This window comes from Erythrolamprus reginae, chromosome 1, assembly GCF_031021105.1.
Source record: "Erythrolamprus reginae isolate rEryReg1 chromosome 1, rEryReg1.hap1, whole genome shotgun sequence".
In the NCBI taxonomy this organism is placed as follows: domain Eukaryota; kingdom Metazoa; phylum Chordata; class Lepidosauria; order Squamata; family Dipsadidae; genus Erythrolamprus; species Erythrolamprus reginae.
Genome location: NC_091950.1, coordinates 160,096,243 through 160,115,790, shown reverse-complemented (window position 1 = coordinate 160,115,790; position 19,548 = coordinate 160,096,243). Strand labels below are relative to the sequence as shown.

Sequence of the window (19,548 nt, the reverse complement as noted above, 5' to 3'; positions counted from 1 at the left end):
GATTAATTAACTGATTTAATATAAAATAATATGGGTTAATTTGTTTTCGGGTTTGCTGTTCTCTTCTAGAACTAAAAACTTCACATTCTCCAATTACTAATAGCAATAGCACTTTTATATACTGCTTCATAGTGTTTTTACAACAATTCTAAGCGCCTAATAGAGTCAGCATGTTGTCCCCAACAATCTGAGTCTCATTTTACCCACTTTGGAAGGATGGAAGGCTGAGTCAACCTTGAGCCACTCAGAATCGAACTCCTGGAGTGAGCAGTGAGTTAGCCTGCAGTACTGCATTCTAAACACTATGCCACCACAGCTGAGTAAATCCTGAAGACATTCCTGAAATTCAGTGAACTTTGAAAAAGGAATGTCAATGGTCACAAGTTAACTAGAGATTTTCAGTTAAAAACAACAACAAATTAATTTAATTCAAATGCAATGAGATCCAATAGATAATCAAATGGTAAAATATCTACCTACCTACCTACCTACCTACCTACCTACCTACCTATCTATCTAGCTATCTACGATCTCTCTCTCTCTCTCTCTCCCCCCTCTCTCTCTCTACCTACCTACCTACCTATCTATCTATCTACCTACTTACCTACCTATCCTGTCTGTCTGTCTATCTGTCTATCTATCTATCTATCTATCTATCTATCTATCTATCTATCTATCTATCTATCTATCTATCTATCTATCTATCTATCTATCTATCTATCTACAGTATCTATCTATCTGTCTGTCTGTCTGTCTGTCTGTCTGTCTGTCTGTCTGTCTGTCTGTCTGTCTGTCTGCCTGCCTGCCTGCCTGCCTGCCTGCCTATCCTATCTATCTGTCTGTCTGTCTGTCTGTCTGTCTGTCTGTCTGTCTGTCTGTCTGTCTGTCTGTCTGTCTGTCTGTCTGTCTGTCTGTCTGTCTGTCTATCTATCTGTCTATCTATCTATCTACGGTATCTATCTATCTATCTATCTATCTATCTATCTATCTATCTATCTATCTATGATATCTATCTATCTATCTATGATATCTATCTATCTATCTATCTATCTATCTATCTATCTATCTATCTATCTATCTACGATATCTATCTATCTATCTATCTATCTATCTATCTATCTATCTATCTATCTGTCTATCTACGGTATCTATCTATCTATCTGTCTGTCTGTCTGTCTGTCTGTCTGTCTGTCTGTCTATCTATCTACGATATCTCTCTCTCTCTCTCTCTCTCTCCCTACCTCCCTACCTACCATCCCATCCTGTCTGTCTGTCTGTCTATCTATCTATCTACGGTATCTATCTATCTGTCTGTCTGTCTGTCTGTCTGTCTGTCTGTCTTTCTGCCTGCCTGCCTGCCTGCCTATCCTATCTATCTATCTATCTCTCTCTCTCTCTCTCTCTCTCTCTCTCTCTCTCTCTCTATCTATCTATCTATCTATGATATCTATCTATCTATCTATCTATCTATCTATCTATCTATCTATCTATCTATGATATCTATCTATCTATCTATCTATCTATCTATCTATCTATCTATCTATCTATCTATCTATCTATCTATCTATCTATGATATCTATCTATCTATCTATCTATCTATCTATCTATCTATCTATCTATCTATCTATATACGATATCTATCTATCTGTCTGTCTGTCTGTCTGTCTGTCTGTCTATCTATCTATCTATCTATCTATCTATCTATCTATCTATCTATCTATCTATCATCTATCTATCTATCTATCTGTCTGTCTGTCTATCTACGGTATCTATCTATCTATCTATCTATCTATCTATCTATCTATCTATCTATCTATCTATCTATCTATCTATCTATCTACCTACCTGACTTCTATGCCGCCCAATCCCGAAGGACTCAGGACGGTCTCTACTGATATCTTACTGATTTCAGTGGATGTTATCCTCTCCCCCATAAAAAGTTTGAAATGGAGTATGGTAGTTTCAAATTTCTGGGCACTTATATCTCGGAGGACCTCTCATGGATAATGAATGTCAATATGCTTGTGAAGAAGGCACAAAAGAGGCTGTACTTCCTGAGAATGCTCAGGAAGATAAATTTATCTCAGCATCTACTGTTGTCCTATTATTGCAGCACCATTGAGAGTGTCTTGACATACGGCATACTAGCTTGGTATGGGAGCAGCTCTGTAGCAAACAAAAAAGCTCTACAGAGAATTATTAAAACTGCCCAGAACATCATTGGGCTCCAGCTACCTGCCCTGGATGACATCTTCACATCTCGCTGCTCTAGGAAGGTGCATAACATCTCAAAGACTCTTCTCATCCTGCTTACAATTTTTTTGAACTGTTGCCTTCTAGCAGAAGATACAGAACAACTAGAACTCGGACCACACGTTTCCTGAATAGTTTTTATCCGGGAGCTATACTCGCACTTAACAATGAACTAAAGGGTCACCATCAGTGAACTGTTGGACAATATTACTTGGTTTGTCATGTAGATGGTTGAGTGGTTTAGGGTGGGGAATTTGTAGTGGGTGGGACATTTTATTCTATTTTTTAAATTCTATTTTTAATTCTATTTTTAAATTTACCTATTCTAATTTTATGTATGGTGGGACTGGTCTCTGGGTGCCACACGACTTTCGTTGCCAATGACAATTCGTTGTTTTTTGACAATGACAATAAAATTTATTATTATTATTATTAATAATAGGAAAAAATACACTTCTGAATCAAATTCATGATCCATTAGTTATTCCCTCCTTGTTAATGAACCTTATATTACATCTTATTTATATTAAAGTGAACTTTCTGTACATAAAAGGGAAAGACTGCTTATATGAACTAATATATGATAAGAACAATGATAGTTAATTAGATTTAATTTACTACAGTTAGATCCAGGTAAAGCAGTTGAACATTTCAATCTAAAACTGTGGGATTTCATGAAAAAAAATACTGTCCATCTTGACCACAAAACTGAATCCTAGCTGTGAAAACTTATCTGAGTAGACATAAAGGGTACAAAACATCACAAAAGAATGTGCCAGAAAATGGCAACGTTTTAAAGATTGGTATAAATGAATTGCTACAAACATTATTTATTATTATTTATTATTTATTAGATTTGTATGCCGCCCCTCTCTGTAGACTTGGGGCGGCTTACAACATGAAAAAAGGAGAGAGAAAACTTTTGGTCTAATCAAATAAAACTATATATCATGTATCGTTGAAATATCTGGCTCTCCTTAGTTACACAAGTTATGCTAAGATATGCTCCTTTCAAACATAAACTCTGATGAATCTAAGGACTTCACCTTTTCTTTTTAAAAAAGAGTCATAGAGAGTACAGCAGGTGTAGCAGAGGTACTGGAGAGAATTGCAAAAAAAAAATATACCTAAATATTTAATACTAGAGCTCTGTTGTACCCCTCTTCTTCGTATATCTTGAGCATTGGTCTATTGGACAAAGAAAACTCCTTCTATTGGGATCTCTTTGTAGGCAACAGTGACACCATGTGGGACAAAAGATAGGAAGACAACCCATGCTGATTTCTATTGCCACAGACTGGCAGGGAAAAAAATGGACAACTGAATATTTTAAAAAGTATGTTTGAATGTTTTTTCTTTTTTAAAAAAATGAGATTGAAAATAAGTGAAATAGCAGCCAGAAGATCAGATAGAGATTCTGCCAATTCTGTAAGATGTACACATGCTATATACAGATATTCGATGTCACTAGGGCAAAAAAGCATGCACAAACAAACCAAACCAACACTGTAGTAATAAATGTTGCATGTACTCATCTTTGCATTACCAACAGCTATATGTTGAACGTAGCAACTAAACTCAACCATTGTTCTGCTTGTCTAAAAAATAAAGCACAGCATATTTATATTTAAAACGGGTGGGTTTTAAATTAATCCTGCATGAATTTTCAACTTTCCGTAACAGATTAAAAAAACAACAACAGCCTAAGCCTACTAAGTAGGTTAGCATGCAGCTGTGAACAGTATTCCTTTGTATGGCCATGAGCTTTTCTCTTAACACTCCATTCTCATGTCACTCTATCTAGCCTAAGCCAATAGAAAAAGAGATACACAGTGTTTTGGTTAACTCTGGCCCAGCTCCTGGCCCAAGGTGGATGCGGGGGAAACATCAACATGTCATAGGCCTGTTTTGCTGCCGACAGAGTCAGATGGTGAATTGTCCTCTGCAGAAGGAAGTGACGGTGAGATGGAGGAAAGGGGCTTGGACGACAGTCCAGGAAGAAGTCAATCATCCTTATCTTCCTTAGATGCAAAAAAGGGAAATAATGATAGACCCACGCATTCGTAGAGCTATGCATAGGAGTGAACAGCTTCAAAATATTATAGGAGATAATTGAGTCCACCTGTGGTTGGGTGGGGTTCAAGTAATTAGGGCTGCTGTTAAATTGGCAGTGCGCTGGCCTCGCAGTGTGGTGATTATCTGATCGTACTGGTTTGGACCGTGACTTGCTGTTTCAGGACTCTGTTGATTTTTCAAGACTTTGAAACCAAGGCAGAGCAAAGCATGGGTGTTTCAACTTGTGGAAGAAGGAGGGCTGTGATATTTCTTCACGGCTGCTAGCTAAGTACTTAAGGACTGCTTGAGGGGTTTTTACAGCCTACAAGTTTGTTTTGGGAAGAGTGCTCTTTGCCATACAAAAAAGGGTGCTTTGTTTCTTTTGAATTTTATGATAAAAAACATTGTTTTTGAATTTTCAAATGTGTGTGTATCTGAATTTTTTACCTTTGAATTTTCAGGAGGCTCAAACCACAGAGCCTGGCAGAACACACAGTATTGAACAGGCTGGAGAAAGATTTTTTGGGAATGGGGGGAGGAGCCCAATATTAAAGCTCAAAACAATAGCCAACTCATAGTTCTTGAAATAGTTGGAAAATGCAAGGAATACACCAATTGTATTAATTATATTGATGGTGATTTAAACTAGATCAAAGCCTCGGACAAGGCAGAAAGGCATTTGACTTAGTAAAAAAATTACATACCTGTTCAGCCTTCTGGTGAAACACAGCAGACATGGCCAGTATAGTGCTACGCTCATCCAATGCTGCAGCAAAGCTCTTCCACTCTTGATCTAGCTGTGTGGAAATCTGCTTAATTTGTTGAGATGCATAGTGGCCAGCCTCTGAAAGTCTGGAGGCAACGGACATGATGCGATTTATATTCACATAGGCATTCTGCAGAGAAAAACCAAACGGGAGAACTGAAATTTAACTTTAATACAATAAGAACATTATAGTTTCCCTATTGTTGTTCACTTACAGACAGACTCTTGCCCAACTAAAGCTACTATCTGCGTAACTGTAGATACACTCTGTGAATTGCTAGGGATGTGCCACTTAAGCCTTTTTCTGGTCTAACAGACTTTCTAAGCTCCGTTGATTCGTTGCCCTTTGAAAAGCAGCCTCTATATACATTTTGTTACTTGTTTATTGTCATTATTGTCATTGTTAATATTGTCCATTGTTGTTGTTGTTGTTGTTATTATTATTATTATTATTATTATTATTATTATTATTATTATTATTATTATTATTATTATTATTATTATGTCAGTACAACACAGCAAATGAGATCACTATGCTGGATTTCGTATTTCATCACCAGTCGGGCGCTTCCCAAGCACCTAGGACTGCGTGATGTAGCGGCGAATTATGTTTGCCGATCCCAGTGAAGTTGCCTTTTGCAATTGACAGATGGAGATTTTGTCAATTCCGATGGTTTTCAAATGTCCGCTTAGATCCTTTGGTACTGCGCCCAGCGTGCCAAGTACCACTGGGACCACTTTCACTGGCTTATGCCAGAGTCGTTGCAGTTCGATTTTTAGATCTTCGTATTTCACTAATTTCTCTAGCTGCTTCTCCTCAATTCTGCTATCTCCTGGGATTGCGATGTTGATGATCCATACTTTCTTTTTCTCCACGATTATTATTATTATTATTATTATTATTATTATTATTATTATTAATATGTTTTGGTTTGGTTTGGTTTGTATCTTTTTCTTTTTTATGTTTTGTAAATGTGTAGATGTATAAATGTTTTTGGTTATATTTTTTAAAAATTAATAAAAACTTTAGAACTAGAAATGAAAAGCAGCCTCTCTCTCTCTCTTAGGACTCCAGACATTCCATCACATAATCCAATAAAATATTTTAAAAGGAGACAGTTGGGGAGGGTAGGAAGAGCATTGACAATCTAAGTAGCAGTGAAAAGAATCTAAAAGCCAAACTGAATAGTCAACAAAAATCACATGATAAAGTTTGCATTGCTTGATGCAACGTGTCATCGGTCTGCAGAGAAAAGATTCAGCATCGGAATACAGTCCCCATAGTAACCTTTTTGGGCACGGTCCATATGTATGGATTTTATCTCCCAGAATTCCCCATCCAGCCTGACTATTGATGAGACTTTGGAAGCTGAACTCCATATGCCTGGAGGCCCTTGAGGTTGGAGAAGAACATGCTTTGTGCACTGTTCTCTGTATCTGAAGATAAACCTGGTCGGAAAAGATTAGTTGGGACATTTCTGATTTTGTGTACCATTTTCATGTTGAAGTATTTAAATAGCTCATCTACTGCACAAAGTAATGCATGCTAGCAACATGATTGTGTTCCTCTGATTGTGCAGTTCATTTTCTGAGCCGGGGTCCCCAGCCCCCGGTCCATAGATTGGCATCAGGTTGCAGCATGCTACAGGCCGGGGCATGCAAAGAATGAAGCGAGATCCCATAAATGGGATCAGACAGCACATCAAACCACATCCCCTCCAGTGCCCAAAAGGTGGGGAGGCACTGTTCTGAAGTATATAAATATAGTCATCAAAATACTATTTTGATAAAAGTCATACCAACAGATTTCAGTCTATGTACATACATAGAAACATAGAAGACTGATGGCAGAAAAAGACCTTATGGTCCATCTAGCCTGCCCTTATACTATTTCCTGTATTTTTATCTTAGGATGGATATATGTTTATCCCAGGCATGTTTAAATTCAGTTACTGTGGATTTACCAATCATGTCTGCTGGAAGTTTGTTCCAAGGTTCTACTACTCTTTCAGTAAAATAATATTTTCTCATGTTGCTTTTGATCTTTCCCCCAATTAACTTCAGATTGCGTCCCCTTGTTCTTGTGTTCACTTTCCTATTAAAAACACTTCCCTCCTGAACTTTATTCAACCATTTAACATATTTAAATGTTTCCATCATGTCCCCCCTTTTTCTTCTGTCCTCCAGACTATACAGATTGAGTTCATTAAGTCTTTCCTGATACGTTTTATGCTTAGGACCTTCCACCATTCTTGTAGCCCGTCTTTGGACCCGTTCAATTTTGTCAATATCTTTTTGTAGGTGAGGTCTCCAGAACTGAACACAGTATTCCAAATGTGGTCTCACCAGCGCTCTATATAGCGGAATCACAATCTCCCTCTTCCTGCTTGTTATACCTCTAGCTATGCAGCCAAGCATCCTACTTGCTTTTCCTACCGCCCGACCACACTGCTCACCCATTTTGAGACTGTCAGAAATCATTACCCCTACATACTTCTCTTCTGAAGTTTTTGCTAACACAGAACTGCCAATACAATACTCAGATTGAGGATTCCTTTTCCCCAAGTGCATTATTTTACATTTGGAAACATTAAACTGCAGTTTCCATTGCTTTGACCATTTATCTAGTAAAGCTAAATCATTTACCATATTACAGACACCTCCAGGAATATCAACCCTATTGCACACTTTAGAGTCATTGGCATATAGGCAAACCTTCCCCTATATAACTCACAAACACATTAAAAAGAATAGGACCCAGAACAGACCCTTGTGGCACACCACTTGTAACCTGTCTCTGCTCAGAATACTCGCCATTCACAATAACTCTCTGTTGTCTACTCTTCAGCCAGCTGCAAATCCACTGAACTATCCAGGGATTAAGTCCAATCTTCACTAATATATCTATCAGCTCTTTATGTGGAACCGTATCAAAGGCTTTGCTGAAGTCCAGATAGGCAATATCAATGGCACCACCTTCATCCAACACCTTTGTGACATAGTCAAAGACATCAATGAGATTAGTCTGGCATGATTTGCCTTCAGTAAAACCATGCTGATTTGGGTCCAATAAGTTATTGTTTTTTAGGTGCTGATTTATCCTCTTTTTGAGTAGAGTCTCCATCATTTTAACTATAACTGATGTCAAGCTAACTGGCCTGTAGTTACCAGCTTCTTTTCTACTGCCCTTCTTGTGGATAGGCACAACATTGGCCATTCTCCAATCCTCAGGAACATCTCCTGTTAACAGGGATTGATTAAACAAAGTACATAAGACAAAGTATTCATAATTTTCTATATGTGCAAAAAAGATGGTTTTTTTAGTACAATGAATATAAAATACTCTTAATTGAAATTATTCTTTCTTTTTCCTGATTTATAGTAAATATTTGCCCTGCTATAGAAACAGAATATGCAAAACCCATTACCAGAATAAGCCAATTATTTCTGCAAAAAAGAAGCTCTTTTTCCTGATGCTAGTAAGAAAGCAGCATGAACATGATGTAAACTGAATTATTATTTGTTTTGAAATATTTGCTCATTCATCAGGGCCAAAAAGGATTATGGAAGCCCCAAGGCCATTGAAAGAATTACAGAATATTTGAAAGTATTTGTATAAGATAAAGTGGAACACTATAACATTTTATGAAACCACATGAAGGAGTTAAGGAAGGAGTATGGGGGTAAAAGAATTTACATGATTAAAATGAAATTGTAAAAATGTGCTGTGTTAATGGAACACTGTAATCCTGTCCTACACTCTATAACTTCAAGAAGAAAGTCTAAGTTACCCCAGTTTTTGGCAAATTGGTTTGATAAAGGATGGGCTAATATTGAGATGTTTGAAAACAGCATTCACACTTTTCTGAAGTCACGACTTACCCTTCCGAAGAGTTACATCAAAACATAAGCCAGTTTCTATAAAGCTGTTATGAATAGCTTCAATTAGAATGAGCAGCATGTGGAGCGAGCTATTTAAATATACAATGGCAATCAGGGTGATTTGTGTTTAAGGAGGAAAATGTAACTTGGTTTAGGCAACTAATTAAATTAATGAGATCCCCAAGTATATTTTAAAGCCAGTTTGCCTTTTTAATAACATATTAATCTATAGGTGTAATACTGCATTATGGTAATATTAAGTGTTTCTGAATAACCCTTAGTCTACATATAATATTTAGTGACTTTGAATTCTTAACGGCTACCGAAATTTAATTTCACACTGTAGCTGTTTTATTAATGGGGACATTGCTAAAAGGTTCCTAAGAGTTCAGCTGATATTTTAATTCAGAAGGCCTATTCCAACAACCACAATTCATATGTTGGATTGTGATAAGAATGCAACAAGTAAAATGTGGAAACAATTGATCATTCAGTAATGCAAAGGTCTGATTGTTATCAGAATTTTTTTTTTAAACTATTTCATTATTGCACTTTTGTCTGGTGCATATTCTGAGTGCATTTAACTCTCATGACGAAACGAGTTGATTTCTAGAGTACTGAAAATATTACCTGAAAAATTTGCAGAAATTATTTTTAATAAATCCTGGACAATTTTATTTATTTACATGCCACTCATATCATTGTCAGAGCAATTCTGGGCACTAGATGACCAGAAAAAGGAAAATGTCATACAGTACTTTAATCAAAATGAAGAAAAAAGAAGATTTAACAGTATAGAACAATCAACCTTATGAGGATTTTGGAATGATCCTCAGATAAAGAGTTTAATCTGTAAGTGCCTTGAAAGCAGTTCAAGAATTATCAGAAGTTAGAAGGGACTTATCAAGAATCTTAACATTATGGGCATCTGCAATAGATAGGAAATCAGGGAGAACAATTAAATGTGCATTATAAAATTCTGCACATTATATAATTTTATCACACAATCAGAAACCAAATCATTAAAATATTTGCATAATAATGTTCCCATAGTCATGTTTTGGCATCAGTTTTCTACTGCTTGGTTGAGGCAAATCCATCTTATTAGTATTCAAGTAACTCCCATAAAAGAACATCAGTATATAATGTATAAAATGTATCTTGATTTTGCCCAGCCTGATTTATCAACCTGATTTCCTAGTTAGTTAAATGTGTAACATTTAAGGATATATGAGTTCAAAACTTTAATTGAAAGTATGTTCATCAATAGCTATTTATCAAATAGAATGGGATACTGAGTGGGAGGCATCCCCCCAAAATCACATCTAGGCTCCCTACTTGACAATATTTGCATTAATACAGTGTTTTCCTGAAAATAAGACATGTCCCCATAATAAGGCCAGTTAAAAGGCTAACTGGCCTTATTATGGGGACATGTCTTATTTTCAGGAAAAGGTGCATAAGGTGAAATAAGTCCCCCCCCCCCAAAAATACCCCCCCAACTACTTTCTGGGGAAAGGGAGGACACGCTCTTTTTGTGATGAGCATCTGGTGAGCAAACCTTTTTGGGGGTGGGGGCAGAGTGCATGTAAGGCACAGCACCAGGACAAGGAACCTTTTGTTTGCAGGCTGCATGCAAGAAATCTTTTCCCCCTTTCGTTCCAAGAAGCTGTGCAGGCATGATGAGTCTCATGAAGACTCATTTCTGGCAGAGTTTGGAGGAGAGAAAGACTTCTTGCTTGCAGCATGGAGTCAAAAGTTTCCTTGTCCTGATGCTGTATCTTATGTGCACTCTTCCTACACACCTAAAAGGTTTGCTCAGTGGGAATGGCTGAGGCTCTGCAGGTGTTGCTGCTGCCATCGCCATCACCACCTGTGAACGCCCCAGGTGGCCCCCTTCAGGGCAAGGTCATTTGCAAGCAGGGAGCACTAGTCGTGGCTGGGCCAGCTGAGCTGTGTCTATCAGGGCTGCCCTTGATGTGGCTGCGTGGTGTCTCTCTGCCAGGCACCTGGGAAGAGTAAGTAGGGTCTGCAGGAGGAAGGGAATGCAGGCAAGGGTCCTGCAAGGCTCCACTCCCCAGGAAGAGTCCGGTTCAGCCGCCATCCCATCTGGTGACTCTCAAGGCAGAGGGGCTTTCCGGGAATGCTGGCGGGCACTCTGGTCAGTCTGAATTCAGGTGAGGGAACCGCAGGGAGATCAGAGCAGAGAGGAGAAAGGGGGAAGGGGAGGCCTTCAGTGACCATCATCCTAGAGAAAGCACAGTGACCATCTTCCTAGAAAGCACACTTGCAGAGCAGTCATGCTCTGGCTGGCGTTTAAGAGCCACAGAGCCAGAGTTTGGGGGAGAGGAAGAAAGACTTCTGCTGCTTCTGCTGATTTCTTTTCATGCAGCCAAAAGCAGAAACACAGAAGATTTTTTTTATTTCTCTCCCCCTAACGCCACCTCTGCAGCTTCCAAACCCCCAGCCAGGGCAGCGCCTGCTCTGTGGGCACTTCCTGATCTATGGTGAAGGCTGGAGCTAGAAATGGACCCTGGAGGGGATGGTGGTCCAGACCGTGGCTTCCGTGCGAGTGCCTCATTTTAATTGGCAATACAAAATACTGTATGTAAGTAGTCACTTACTTACATAATGTGTACTTGTCTTACTGCCTATTTTGGTTTACACTTATTAATATTGCATTCCAAAGTTTTTAGTAAAGGTGTTAATGTACTGATTTATATTCTTGGATCACCAGTCTGTAGCTTCTTCCTGTTTATGCTCACAACAAGCCAAAAAAAATTATAATAAAACCAATTCCAAGTGTTTTCAAGAAGAGATTAGACAACCATTTGTCTGGAGTGGTCTAGAGCAGGGCTAGGCAAAGTTGACTCTTCTATGACCTGTGGACCTCAACTCCCAGAATTCCTCAGCTAGCATGATTGGCTCAGGAATTCTGGGAGTTGAAGTCCACAAGTCATAGAAGAGCCAACTTTGCCTATCACTGGTCTAGGGTTTCCTGTCTAAGCAGGGGGTTGTACTAGAAGACCTCCAAGGTCCCTTCCAACCTTTATTTGCTTGGCTGCGAAAAGGCTGTGCACAATGCCCTCCCCTCTTGCATGTGGGCACAACCCTCCTGTGCTTCCCCCATTCTCCCCCTCATGCATGCACGCAGGGCTCACTGAAGTCTTGGAACTTCCAGTAGGCCTGTTGGGGCATTTTTTGCCCTTCCCAGGCTTTAGAAAAGCCTCTGTGGATGGCAAAAATAGACCCAATGGACCTACTGGAAGTTCAGAAATAAACTTCTGGTTGGGCTGTTGGGACATTTTTCACCCTCCCCAGGCTTCAGGAAAGCCTCCGGAGGATAGGGGTGGTGAAAAAATGAACTCAACAGGTGAAAAATGGCCCAACGACCCAACTGGAAGTTGAATTTTGAACTTCGGGTAGGGCCATTGGGTCTGTTTTTTGCCATCCACAGACTCCGGATGCTTCCCTGAAGCCTGGGGAAGGCGAGAACGACTTTCCCCCTGCTCTCTGGAAAGCGGAAAATCAACTGGCCAGTGCACACATGTGCACTAGAGCTGACATAAGGCAACACATCACATGCCCTTAGATATGGCTCCACATGCCACCTGTGGCACAAGTGCCATAGGTTCTCCATCATTGTTCTATTCTGTTCTATTCTATTTTTAAAAAAACTAAAACTGGAATCATGATGAAATGAAGGCCTGGGTGAACAGAAGCCAGGCTTCTGTGCAGTGGGGGCCATCCCTTGTCTTGGATTTCTATTTCTATTTTTATTTTCTCCCTTTATTTTTGAATATTAAAGCAATAAAAATGAAAACTTCAGTACACCATGATTCATTTTTGTTGGTATGTCTCGGGATAGCTATGCTATGAGACCTTTGACACTGAGCAGAGAATTTTAACAGAGTGTGGATGTGTGGTAAAGCCAAAGAAATAAAGACACTGACTTAGTTATGCTTAATAAGTACTATTTACATATATACAAAACAGAAACAATCCATAACAAGCACTAAGCCATACAATATAATAAGCACTAAGCAAACACACTCCCCCCTCAAGGCAAAGCAAAAACGAATGAGCGTTAAAGCATCATTGAGGGAAGGAGTACTGGCGCCCCCTTATGGCGAACCAGCCCAAACTATTTAAAGTGATAGTTCAAGAGACTACAATAGGCATTTTACAATGGCAAACCCTAACAACCATGTACCTTGTACTAACAATTTTTTTGAAATTCATACTAAAGTTAAAAATAAACATTTAATTCAAGTCATATTTGACATTTTTATTAGAAGATAGTTACACACAGAAATCACATATGTACAACTTTTAAACTAGTTGAGTTAATGATTGCATTAAAAGCATCCTATACTGTATGTCTGGTAAAGGTTTCATTGGATAGCAGTATTCTCAAAGGCAAGTTTTTTTAAAAAAAAATTATATAACAAGAAGCTACTGCAAGATAATCAATTTGATCTTTTTCTGATCAAGCATTTGGTAGATTCCTTCATTTCTCCCCATATCCTACCCTCTTATACTATACCTCCTTAGATAAAACCTGTTATACACTCACCATGGAATTCATAGCAAAATGGTTATGTTGTGTCTGTAAATCAAGGGCATGTTGATAGCTCACTCCAATTTCAGTGTGACTCTGCAGGAACAACTCTTTGTTATGGCTGATCCAATCAAACATCTGAAAAAGAAGAAAAAAACCCTATTATGTTCCAAAATTCAGGAAGAGGCATGGAAGAAGTGTCTTTTGTCCCTTAATTCAGAACTGTAACCGAGATTAAATTTGAGAGACATCATTTAAATAAACACAATGTAGTGTAATGGAATTAATTGGTCTGTGTTATACTACTACCATCTGTGTAATCTTCATTCACTCATGCTTAATGTGGCTGCTACAAAAATCAAACCTCCAAAAGACAAATGTGCATTCAAGAGTAAATATATGGATATATAAGTTTACAGAGATTCTCAATCATCCAGGTCATGATTGTCCCAAAGGTGCTTTTTCAAGAGGCAACCGCACTTTCTGGTTTTTCTCTGAAGAATTGCTGAAGAAGCTTCTTGGATGAAAAGTAAAACATCTTCAAAGAAAAACCAGAAAGTCCAGTTGCCCCATGAAAAAACACCTTTGGGATTTATTTTCTTTCTTTCTTTCTTTCTTTCTTTCTTTCTTTCTTTCTTTCTTTCTTTCTATCATCTATCTATCTATCTATCTATCTATCTATCTATCTAGCTAGCTAGCTAGCTAGCTAGCTACCTATTGAGTTGGAAAGGACCTTGTAGGTAAGGGGCGAGCATAAGTGCACTAGTGTGCCTTCCATCTCCTGTCCAATTGTCTCTCCTATATTTTATATATCTTTTCTCCCATCAATATATCCTTCCTCTACTCTTCATTGATGTATTCTATTCTCATATCTCTTCTTCTATCCCTTCCCTGATATTTACTACTACATGTTTTTATTCTCCTTAACTTTCAATTTGTATTGGACAAAATAAATAAATAAAATAAAATAAATAAAATAAATAATCTAGTCCAATCCCCTGCTCAAGCAGGAGTCCCTACACCATTTCGGACAAATTACGGTCTAGATATACTTTATACTCTGTCAATTGATTTCATGATTTCAAATTTAGCAGGATATATTAAATTAGGAGAGAATGTTTCAGAACTGGCTGGAAATTTAGCAGATGAGACAAGAGAGATAGAGAGAGATGGGTGCTGATGGGGAGATACATTTTGAGTGTATTTCATATTGCAAATTATCCTTATACCTATAGAGCTTGCGGCTCTGAAAATCTGCCGTATCATACTCTCCGGCAACGCAGCCAAAGTTTCTATTCATAATTTCAATCCTATAATTGCTTTTACTGTACCAGTTATTCCACATGTGAGAAGAAAACAGGCCAGTGGAGTTTAATTACAAATTAAATTGCTGTAATACATAAAAGGACAAGCAGGATTCTTATTGTCTTGATCTTCTCAATCCATTCGGTCTAAATGTAGCAGTGGCTCTTAATTAGGACAGCTTTGCATGGAATTCAATTAATACAAAAGAGATAGCGCATAATAATGTTTTTTTAAAAATCCAATGGCTAAGAGCCATAGTGACTATCTGTACTACAAAAAGAAGAATGTATATACTGTAGATATATAAATTACTATTATTATCAGTTGCAGAAAAACGTGACTCCCATTATTCCGGTTGTACTCCAGATTATTTTTTCCAGCAATCCGAGATGCCATGCTTCAAATTTAGAATATGTACCAATTATCAGGTGAGCCTCAAAACTTTGTTAATAAGCTCCATCCACAGTAACCTGGACTTTATATTTTAGTACAGCAAGCAAAAACCAACTGGTGGTTGTGACGTTTGAGTCAGGAAGCTCTTTTTTTTTTTAACAGAGCGCTAATAATTCATGGAAAATTAATGCCTTCTTCTCTATAACACCTGTCCAGTGACCCATGGTGCACAATAGGCCAGATGACAAAGAACAACAACACTTTATCTTCGTGTGCTAACTTGCTTGAAGCAAGACTATTGTAAAAAAAGTATAGTAGACGGGACATGCTATAAAGCTCAGATGAACTTTTTTGAAGCAAACAGGACACTGAGTTACTTTGCCATAGAGATTTCTACTGAGGAAGTTAGGTCAAAAACTAGAGTGGCTTTTTCTAAGTTCTGGCTGGTCTTGCGTGGTTTAGAAACATAGAAGATTGATGGCAGGAAAAGACCTCATGTTCCATCTACTCTGCCCTTATACTATTTCCTGTATTTTATCTTAGGGTGGATATATGTTTATCCCAGGCATGTTTAAATTCAGTTACTGTGGATTTACCAACCATGTCTGCTGGAGGTTTGTTCCAAGCATCTACTATTATTTCAGTAAAATAATATTTTCTCATGTTGCTTCTGATCTTTTCCCCAACTAACCTCAGATTGTGCCCCCCTTTTCTTGTGTTCACTTTCCTATTAAAAACACTTCCCTCCAGAACCTTATTTAACCCTTTAACATATTTAAATGTTTCGATCATGTCCCCCCTTTCCCTTCTAATCCTTTCCTGTTTAATCATTTTATTTTATTTTATTGCTGAAAAGCAGAACTGATTCTCTCAAGACAATTAACTCAGGGAGGAATCTTTCACAGTTTGGCCTAGCACTCTCTTAGTTTTTTCTCCTTTGTAGTTCCTTATTAAGAGGGGACAGGCAACTTAAATGAAAAAAGACCTGATGCATAAGAGCAGCATCGGTAAAAAGAAATCCATGGAAAGAAAGAGCAACACACCAACAACAGATTTTGATCTCTGCTTTAGGAACCAAGAGCAATTTAGCTCAGGGGTCTCCAACCTTGGCAACTTTAAGACTTGTGGACTTCAGCTCCCAGAGTTCCTTAGCCAGCAAAACTGGCTGGGGAACTCTGAAAATTGAAGCCCACAAATCTTAGGTTGCCAAGGCTGGAGACGCCTGATTTAGCTTATTAAATATCTTACATGCTGGACTTGAACATTCTACACCCCAAAAATGTGTTTTCATTTCCAGTAAACCACCTTGAGTCACCGTGAGCGAGTAGACGGCAATATAAATTTTCTAAATAAATACAATAAACCAAGCTATACCCATTTATGGAGGCAACGGCCATTTGGCAATAAGCCCTTTAAAAAACACTACACTTAGTATGTTACTTGTAGGCAATTTATCTCAGATAAACCTGAAATTAAGCAATTAAAAATCATCAAAGTATTGTTGGCAAGGGACTGTGAAAGCTTTCCTTTATCCATCATTATATACCCCTTTTCTGGGGGAACAAATTGCATGGCTCTTCATGGACAATTGCAAAACTACTTGGGCACAGTTACTTGCTTTTTATGACTCCCCCATCAATCTAGATTTACGTGGAAAATATTGACAGCAAACTAAACTACCCTTTTCATATATTAGTCAGCAGCAGCATGCTTGACTATTATTACTATTCATATTTTGCGAAAACTGTGCAAACCCAATGGAATTAGAATACTTTGTAGTTTTCCTCTCTGGAGGAGAAGGGCGGCATACAAATCTAATAAATAATAATAATAATAATAATAATAATAATAATAATAATAATAATAACGACAGTTGGACAGTTGGAGGAACAAAGCATTGCATGGCCAGTTCTTGGAGAAGATTGAAGGCAAAGTGGATAAAGAAAAGACCTGGTCATGGCTTACAAGTGGAACACTCAAAAAGGAGACAGAAGGACTAATACTGGCGGCACAAGAACAGGCCATTAGAACAAATGCTGTCAAAGCCAGAACTGAAAAATCAACAGACGATCCAAAGTGTAGACTCTGTAAAGAAACAGATGAAACAATCGATCACATACTCAGCTGCTGCAAAAAGATTGCACAGACTGACTACAAGCATAGACATGATGCTGTGGCACAGATGATCCACTGGAACTTGTGCCAGAACTACCATTTCCCAGTGGCAAAGAACTGGTGGGATCATAAGCCCAAAAAAGTGGTTGAAAAGGAGCAAGCAAAACTACTGTGGGACTTCCGACTTCAGACTGACCGAATTCTGAAGCATAACACACCAGACATTGTGATCGTGGAGAAAAAGAAAGTATGGATCATCGACATCGCAATTCCAGGAGACAGCAGAATTGAGGAGAAGCAGCTAGAGAAATTAGTGAAATACGAAGATCTAAAAATCGAGCTGCAACGACTCTAGCATAAGCCAGTGAAGGTGGTCCGAGTGGTACTTGGCACGCTGGGCGCAGTACCAAAGGATCTAAGCGGACATTTGAAAACCATCGGAATTGACAAAATCTCCATCTGTCAATTGCAAAAGGCCGCTTTACTGGGATCGGCAAACATAATTCGCCGCTACATCACGCAGTCCTAGATGCTTGGGAAGCGCCCAACTGGTGATGAAGTACGAAATCCAGCATAGTGATCTCGTTTGCTGTGTTGTACTGACATAATAATAATAATAATAATAATAATAATAATAATAATAATAATCATCATCATCATCATCATCATCATTATCATCATCATCCACTAACAAAAAAGGTAAATGCACATGGTCTTACACATCTCTTTGTAAAGTTTATGTTGAAACACTTATTCTGACTTGTCATAGTATTGATATACTATGTGCATGTTTGCACATGTACACATCAATACATACCTTTACTTCTACTACACAAAATGTTCAAGGGAAGCAAACCATTTTGGTAAAATGTGATCACTTAAAAATTATCACAATCAAATTATGACGAAGAATATAGTGGCAATAGATGCTAGAATTCCGGAGTTGGGTTATTTAATGAAGGAAAAAAATAATGGGTTGTTGAAAGGAAGAAGCACAATGAATTCAGTGATTGGAAATATGAATCAATGAATTCAGCAACAACTCTGGAAAACTCATGGGGTGAAGAAAAAGATTTCTGTAATGAACATCTGACTAGTGCCTTTAAAATTAGCAATCTTGATATCAAACTTAACAAAAAATATCTTATTTTCAATTATTTTTAGGCCTTGATGAAGCTCAAATCTCAGATAATAGGAAATAGGAGTCTTCGGAGAACAGCGGCATACAAGTCTAATAAATAATAATAATAATAATAATAATAATAATAATAATAATAATAATAACAACAACAACAACAACAACAAATTTGTGCAGGTAGAGAAACTGACACATCTTTCCTAGTTGCTGATTTGTCTCCTGTAGCTGCATGTCTTCATATTTCCCCAAGAAATATAAGACTATTCATCTTTAATAATTCTCTGGTGATTTAGTTGAATATCGTAAATTCTTTCACAGATAAATGTCTTTTAAAGATAATTATCTCTCTAGCATATTATCTTGTGTGTTTCCTGCTTGAAAAGCAGGGACACAGAATTGTTAAGTGCTTCAAAATTGCATTCAATTTAATGAATTCTTCTTTCTAAAGGAATCAGAGATAGCATGCAGGATTCCTCTATGCAATATTTTGGTAAATGTATAAACTAGAAATCTGAGCTAGATCCCCATACTATTTAAATTTCTGAACTGATATTAAAACGAAGACCTAATAATTCACACCTAATAATTTATTAGAATTCTTTTGCAATTCTAGTCATTTGGTTTAGTGTGATTGAGCAAACAACTTAATACAATCTATTTAATTGGTCCCGCTGGACTCTTTTTGCTAGCAAAGGTAGTTAAGCAAACAAATTCCTTTTCTTTGATATTATTGTACACAAAGACCTGAAATATGTACACACCGTTAATCAAATTAATCATCAGTAAGATTTCCTGGTTACTTGGGTGCTAACATTAGAAGTAGAAGTTGAGAGAAAGAAATGAAACAGTATATAGGTAGCCCTTGACTTACAATAGTTTATTTAGAGACTGTTCAAAGTTACAATGGCACTGAAAAAAAGTGACTTTTAACCGTTTTTCACACTAATGAACATTGCAGCATCCCCATGGTCCTGTGATCAAAATTCAGGTGTTTGGCAAGTGGTTCATATTATTATTATTATTATTATTATTATTATTATTATTATTATTATTATTATTATTTTATTATATTTGTATGC

At 37.6% G+C, this 19,548-nt stretch overlaps 2 protein-coding genes across 5 annotated transcripts in view; both read right to left on the bottom strand.

The window, feature by feature from the left end:
* The window catches only part of LOC139155638 (kalirin), a 292,637-nt gene extending 287,445 nt beyond the window's left edge, over positions 1 to 5,192 (bottom strand). For 2 of the 4 annotated variants that reach the window (XM_070730856.1, XM_070730858.1), the window contains exon 1: positions 5,014 to 5,159. In XM_070730856.1, coding sequence (XP_070586957.1) covers positions 5,014 to 5,046 — 33 coding nt within the window. In that variant the 5' untranslated portion in view covers positions 5,047 to 5,159. Of the gene's footprint in view, positions 1 to 5,013 lie in introns of all 4 variants that reach the window. The other 2 variants (XM_070730868.1, XM_070730921.1) reach the window with 2 other exon arrangements.
* An 8,329-nt stretch (positions 5,193 to 13,521) lies between these two features.
* LOC139168050 (kalirin-like) overlaps positions 13,522 to 19,548 on the bottom strand; it is a 408,535-nt gene continuing 402,508 nt past the window's right edge. Inside the window, exon 6 of the mRNA XM_070753397.1 lies at positions 13,522 to 13,656. Within this exon, the coding sequence (XP_070609498.1) occupies positions 13,522 to 13,656 (135 nt within the window). The remainder of the gene's footprint in view (positions 13,657 to 19,548) is intronic.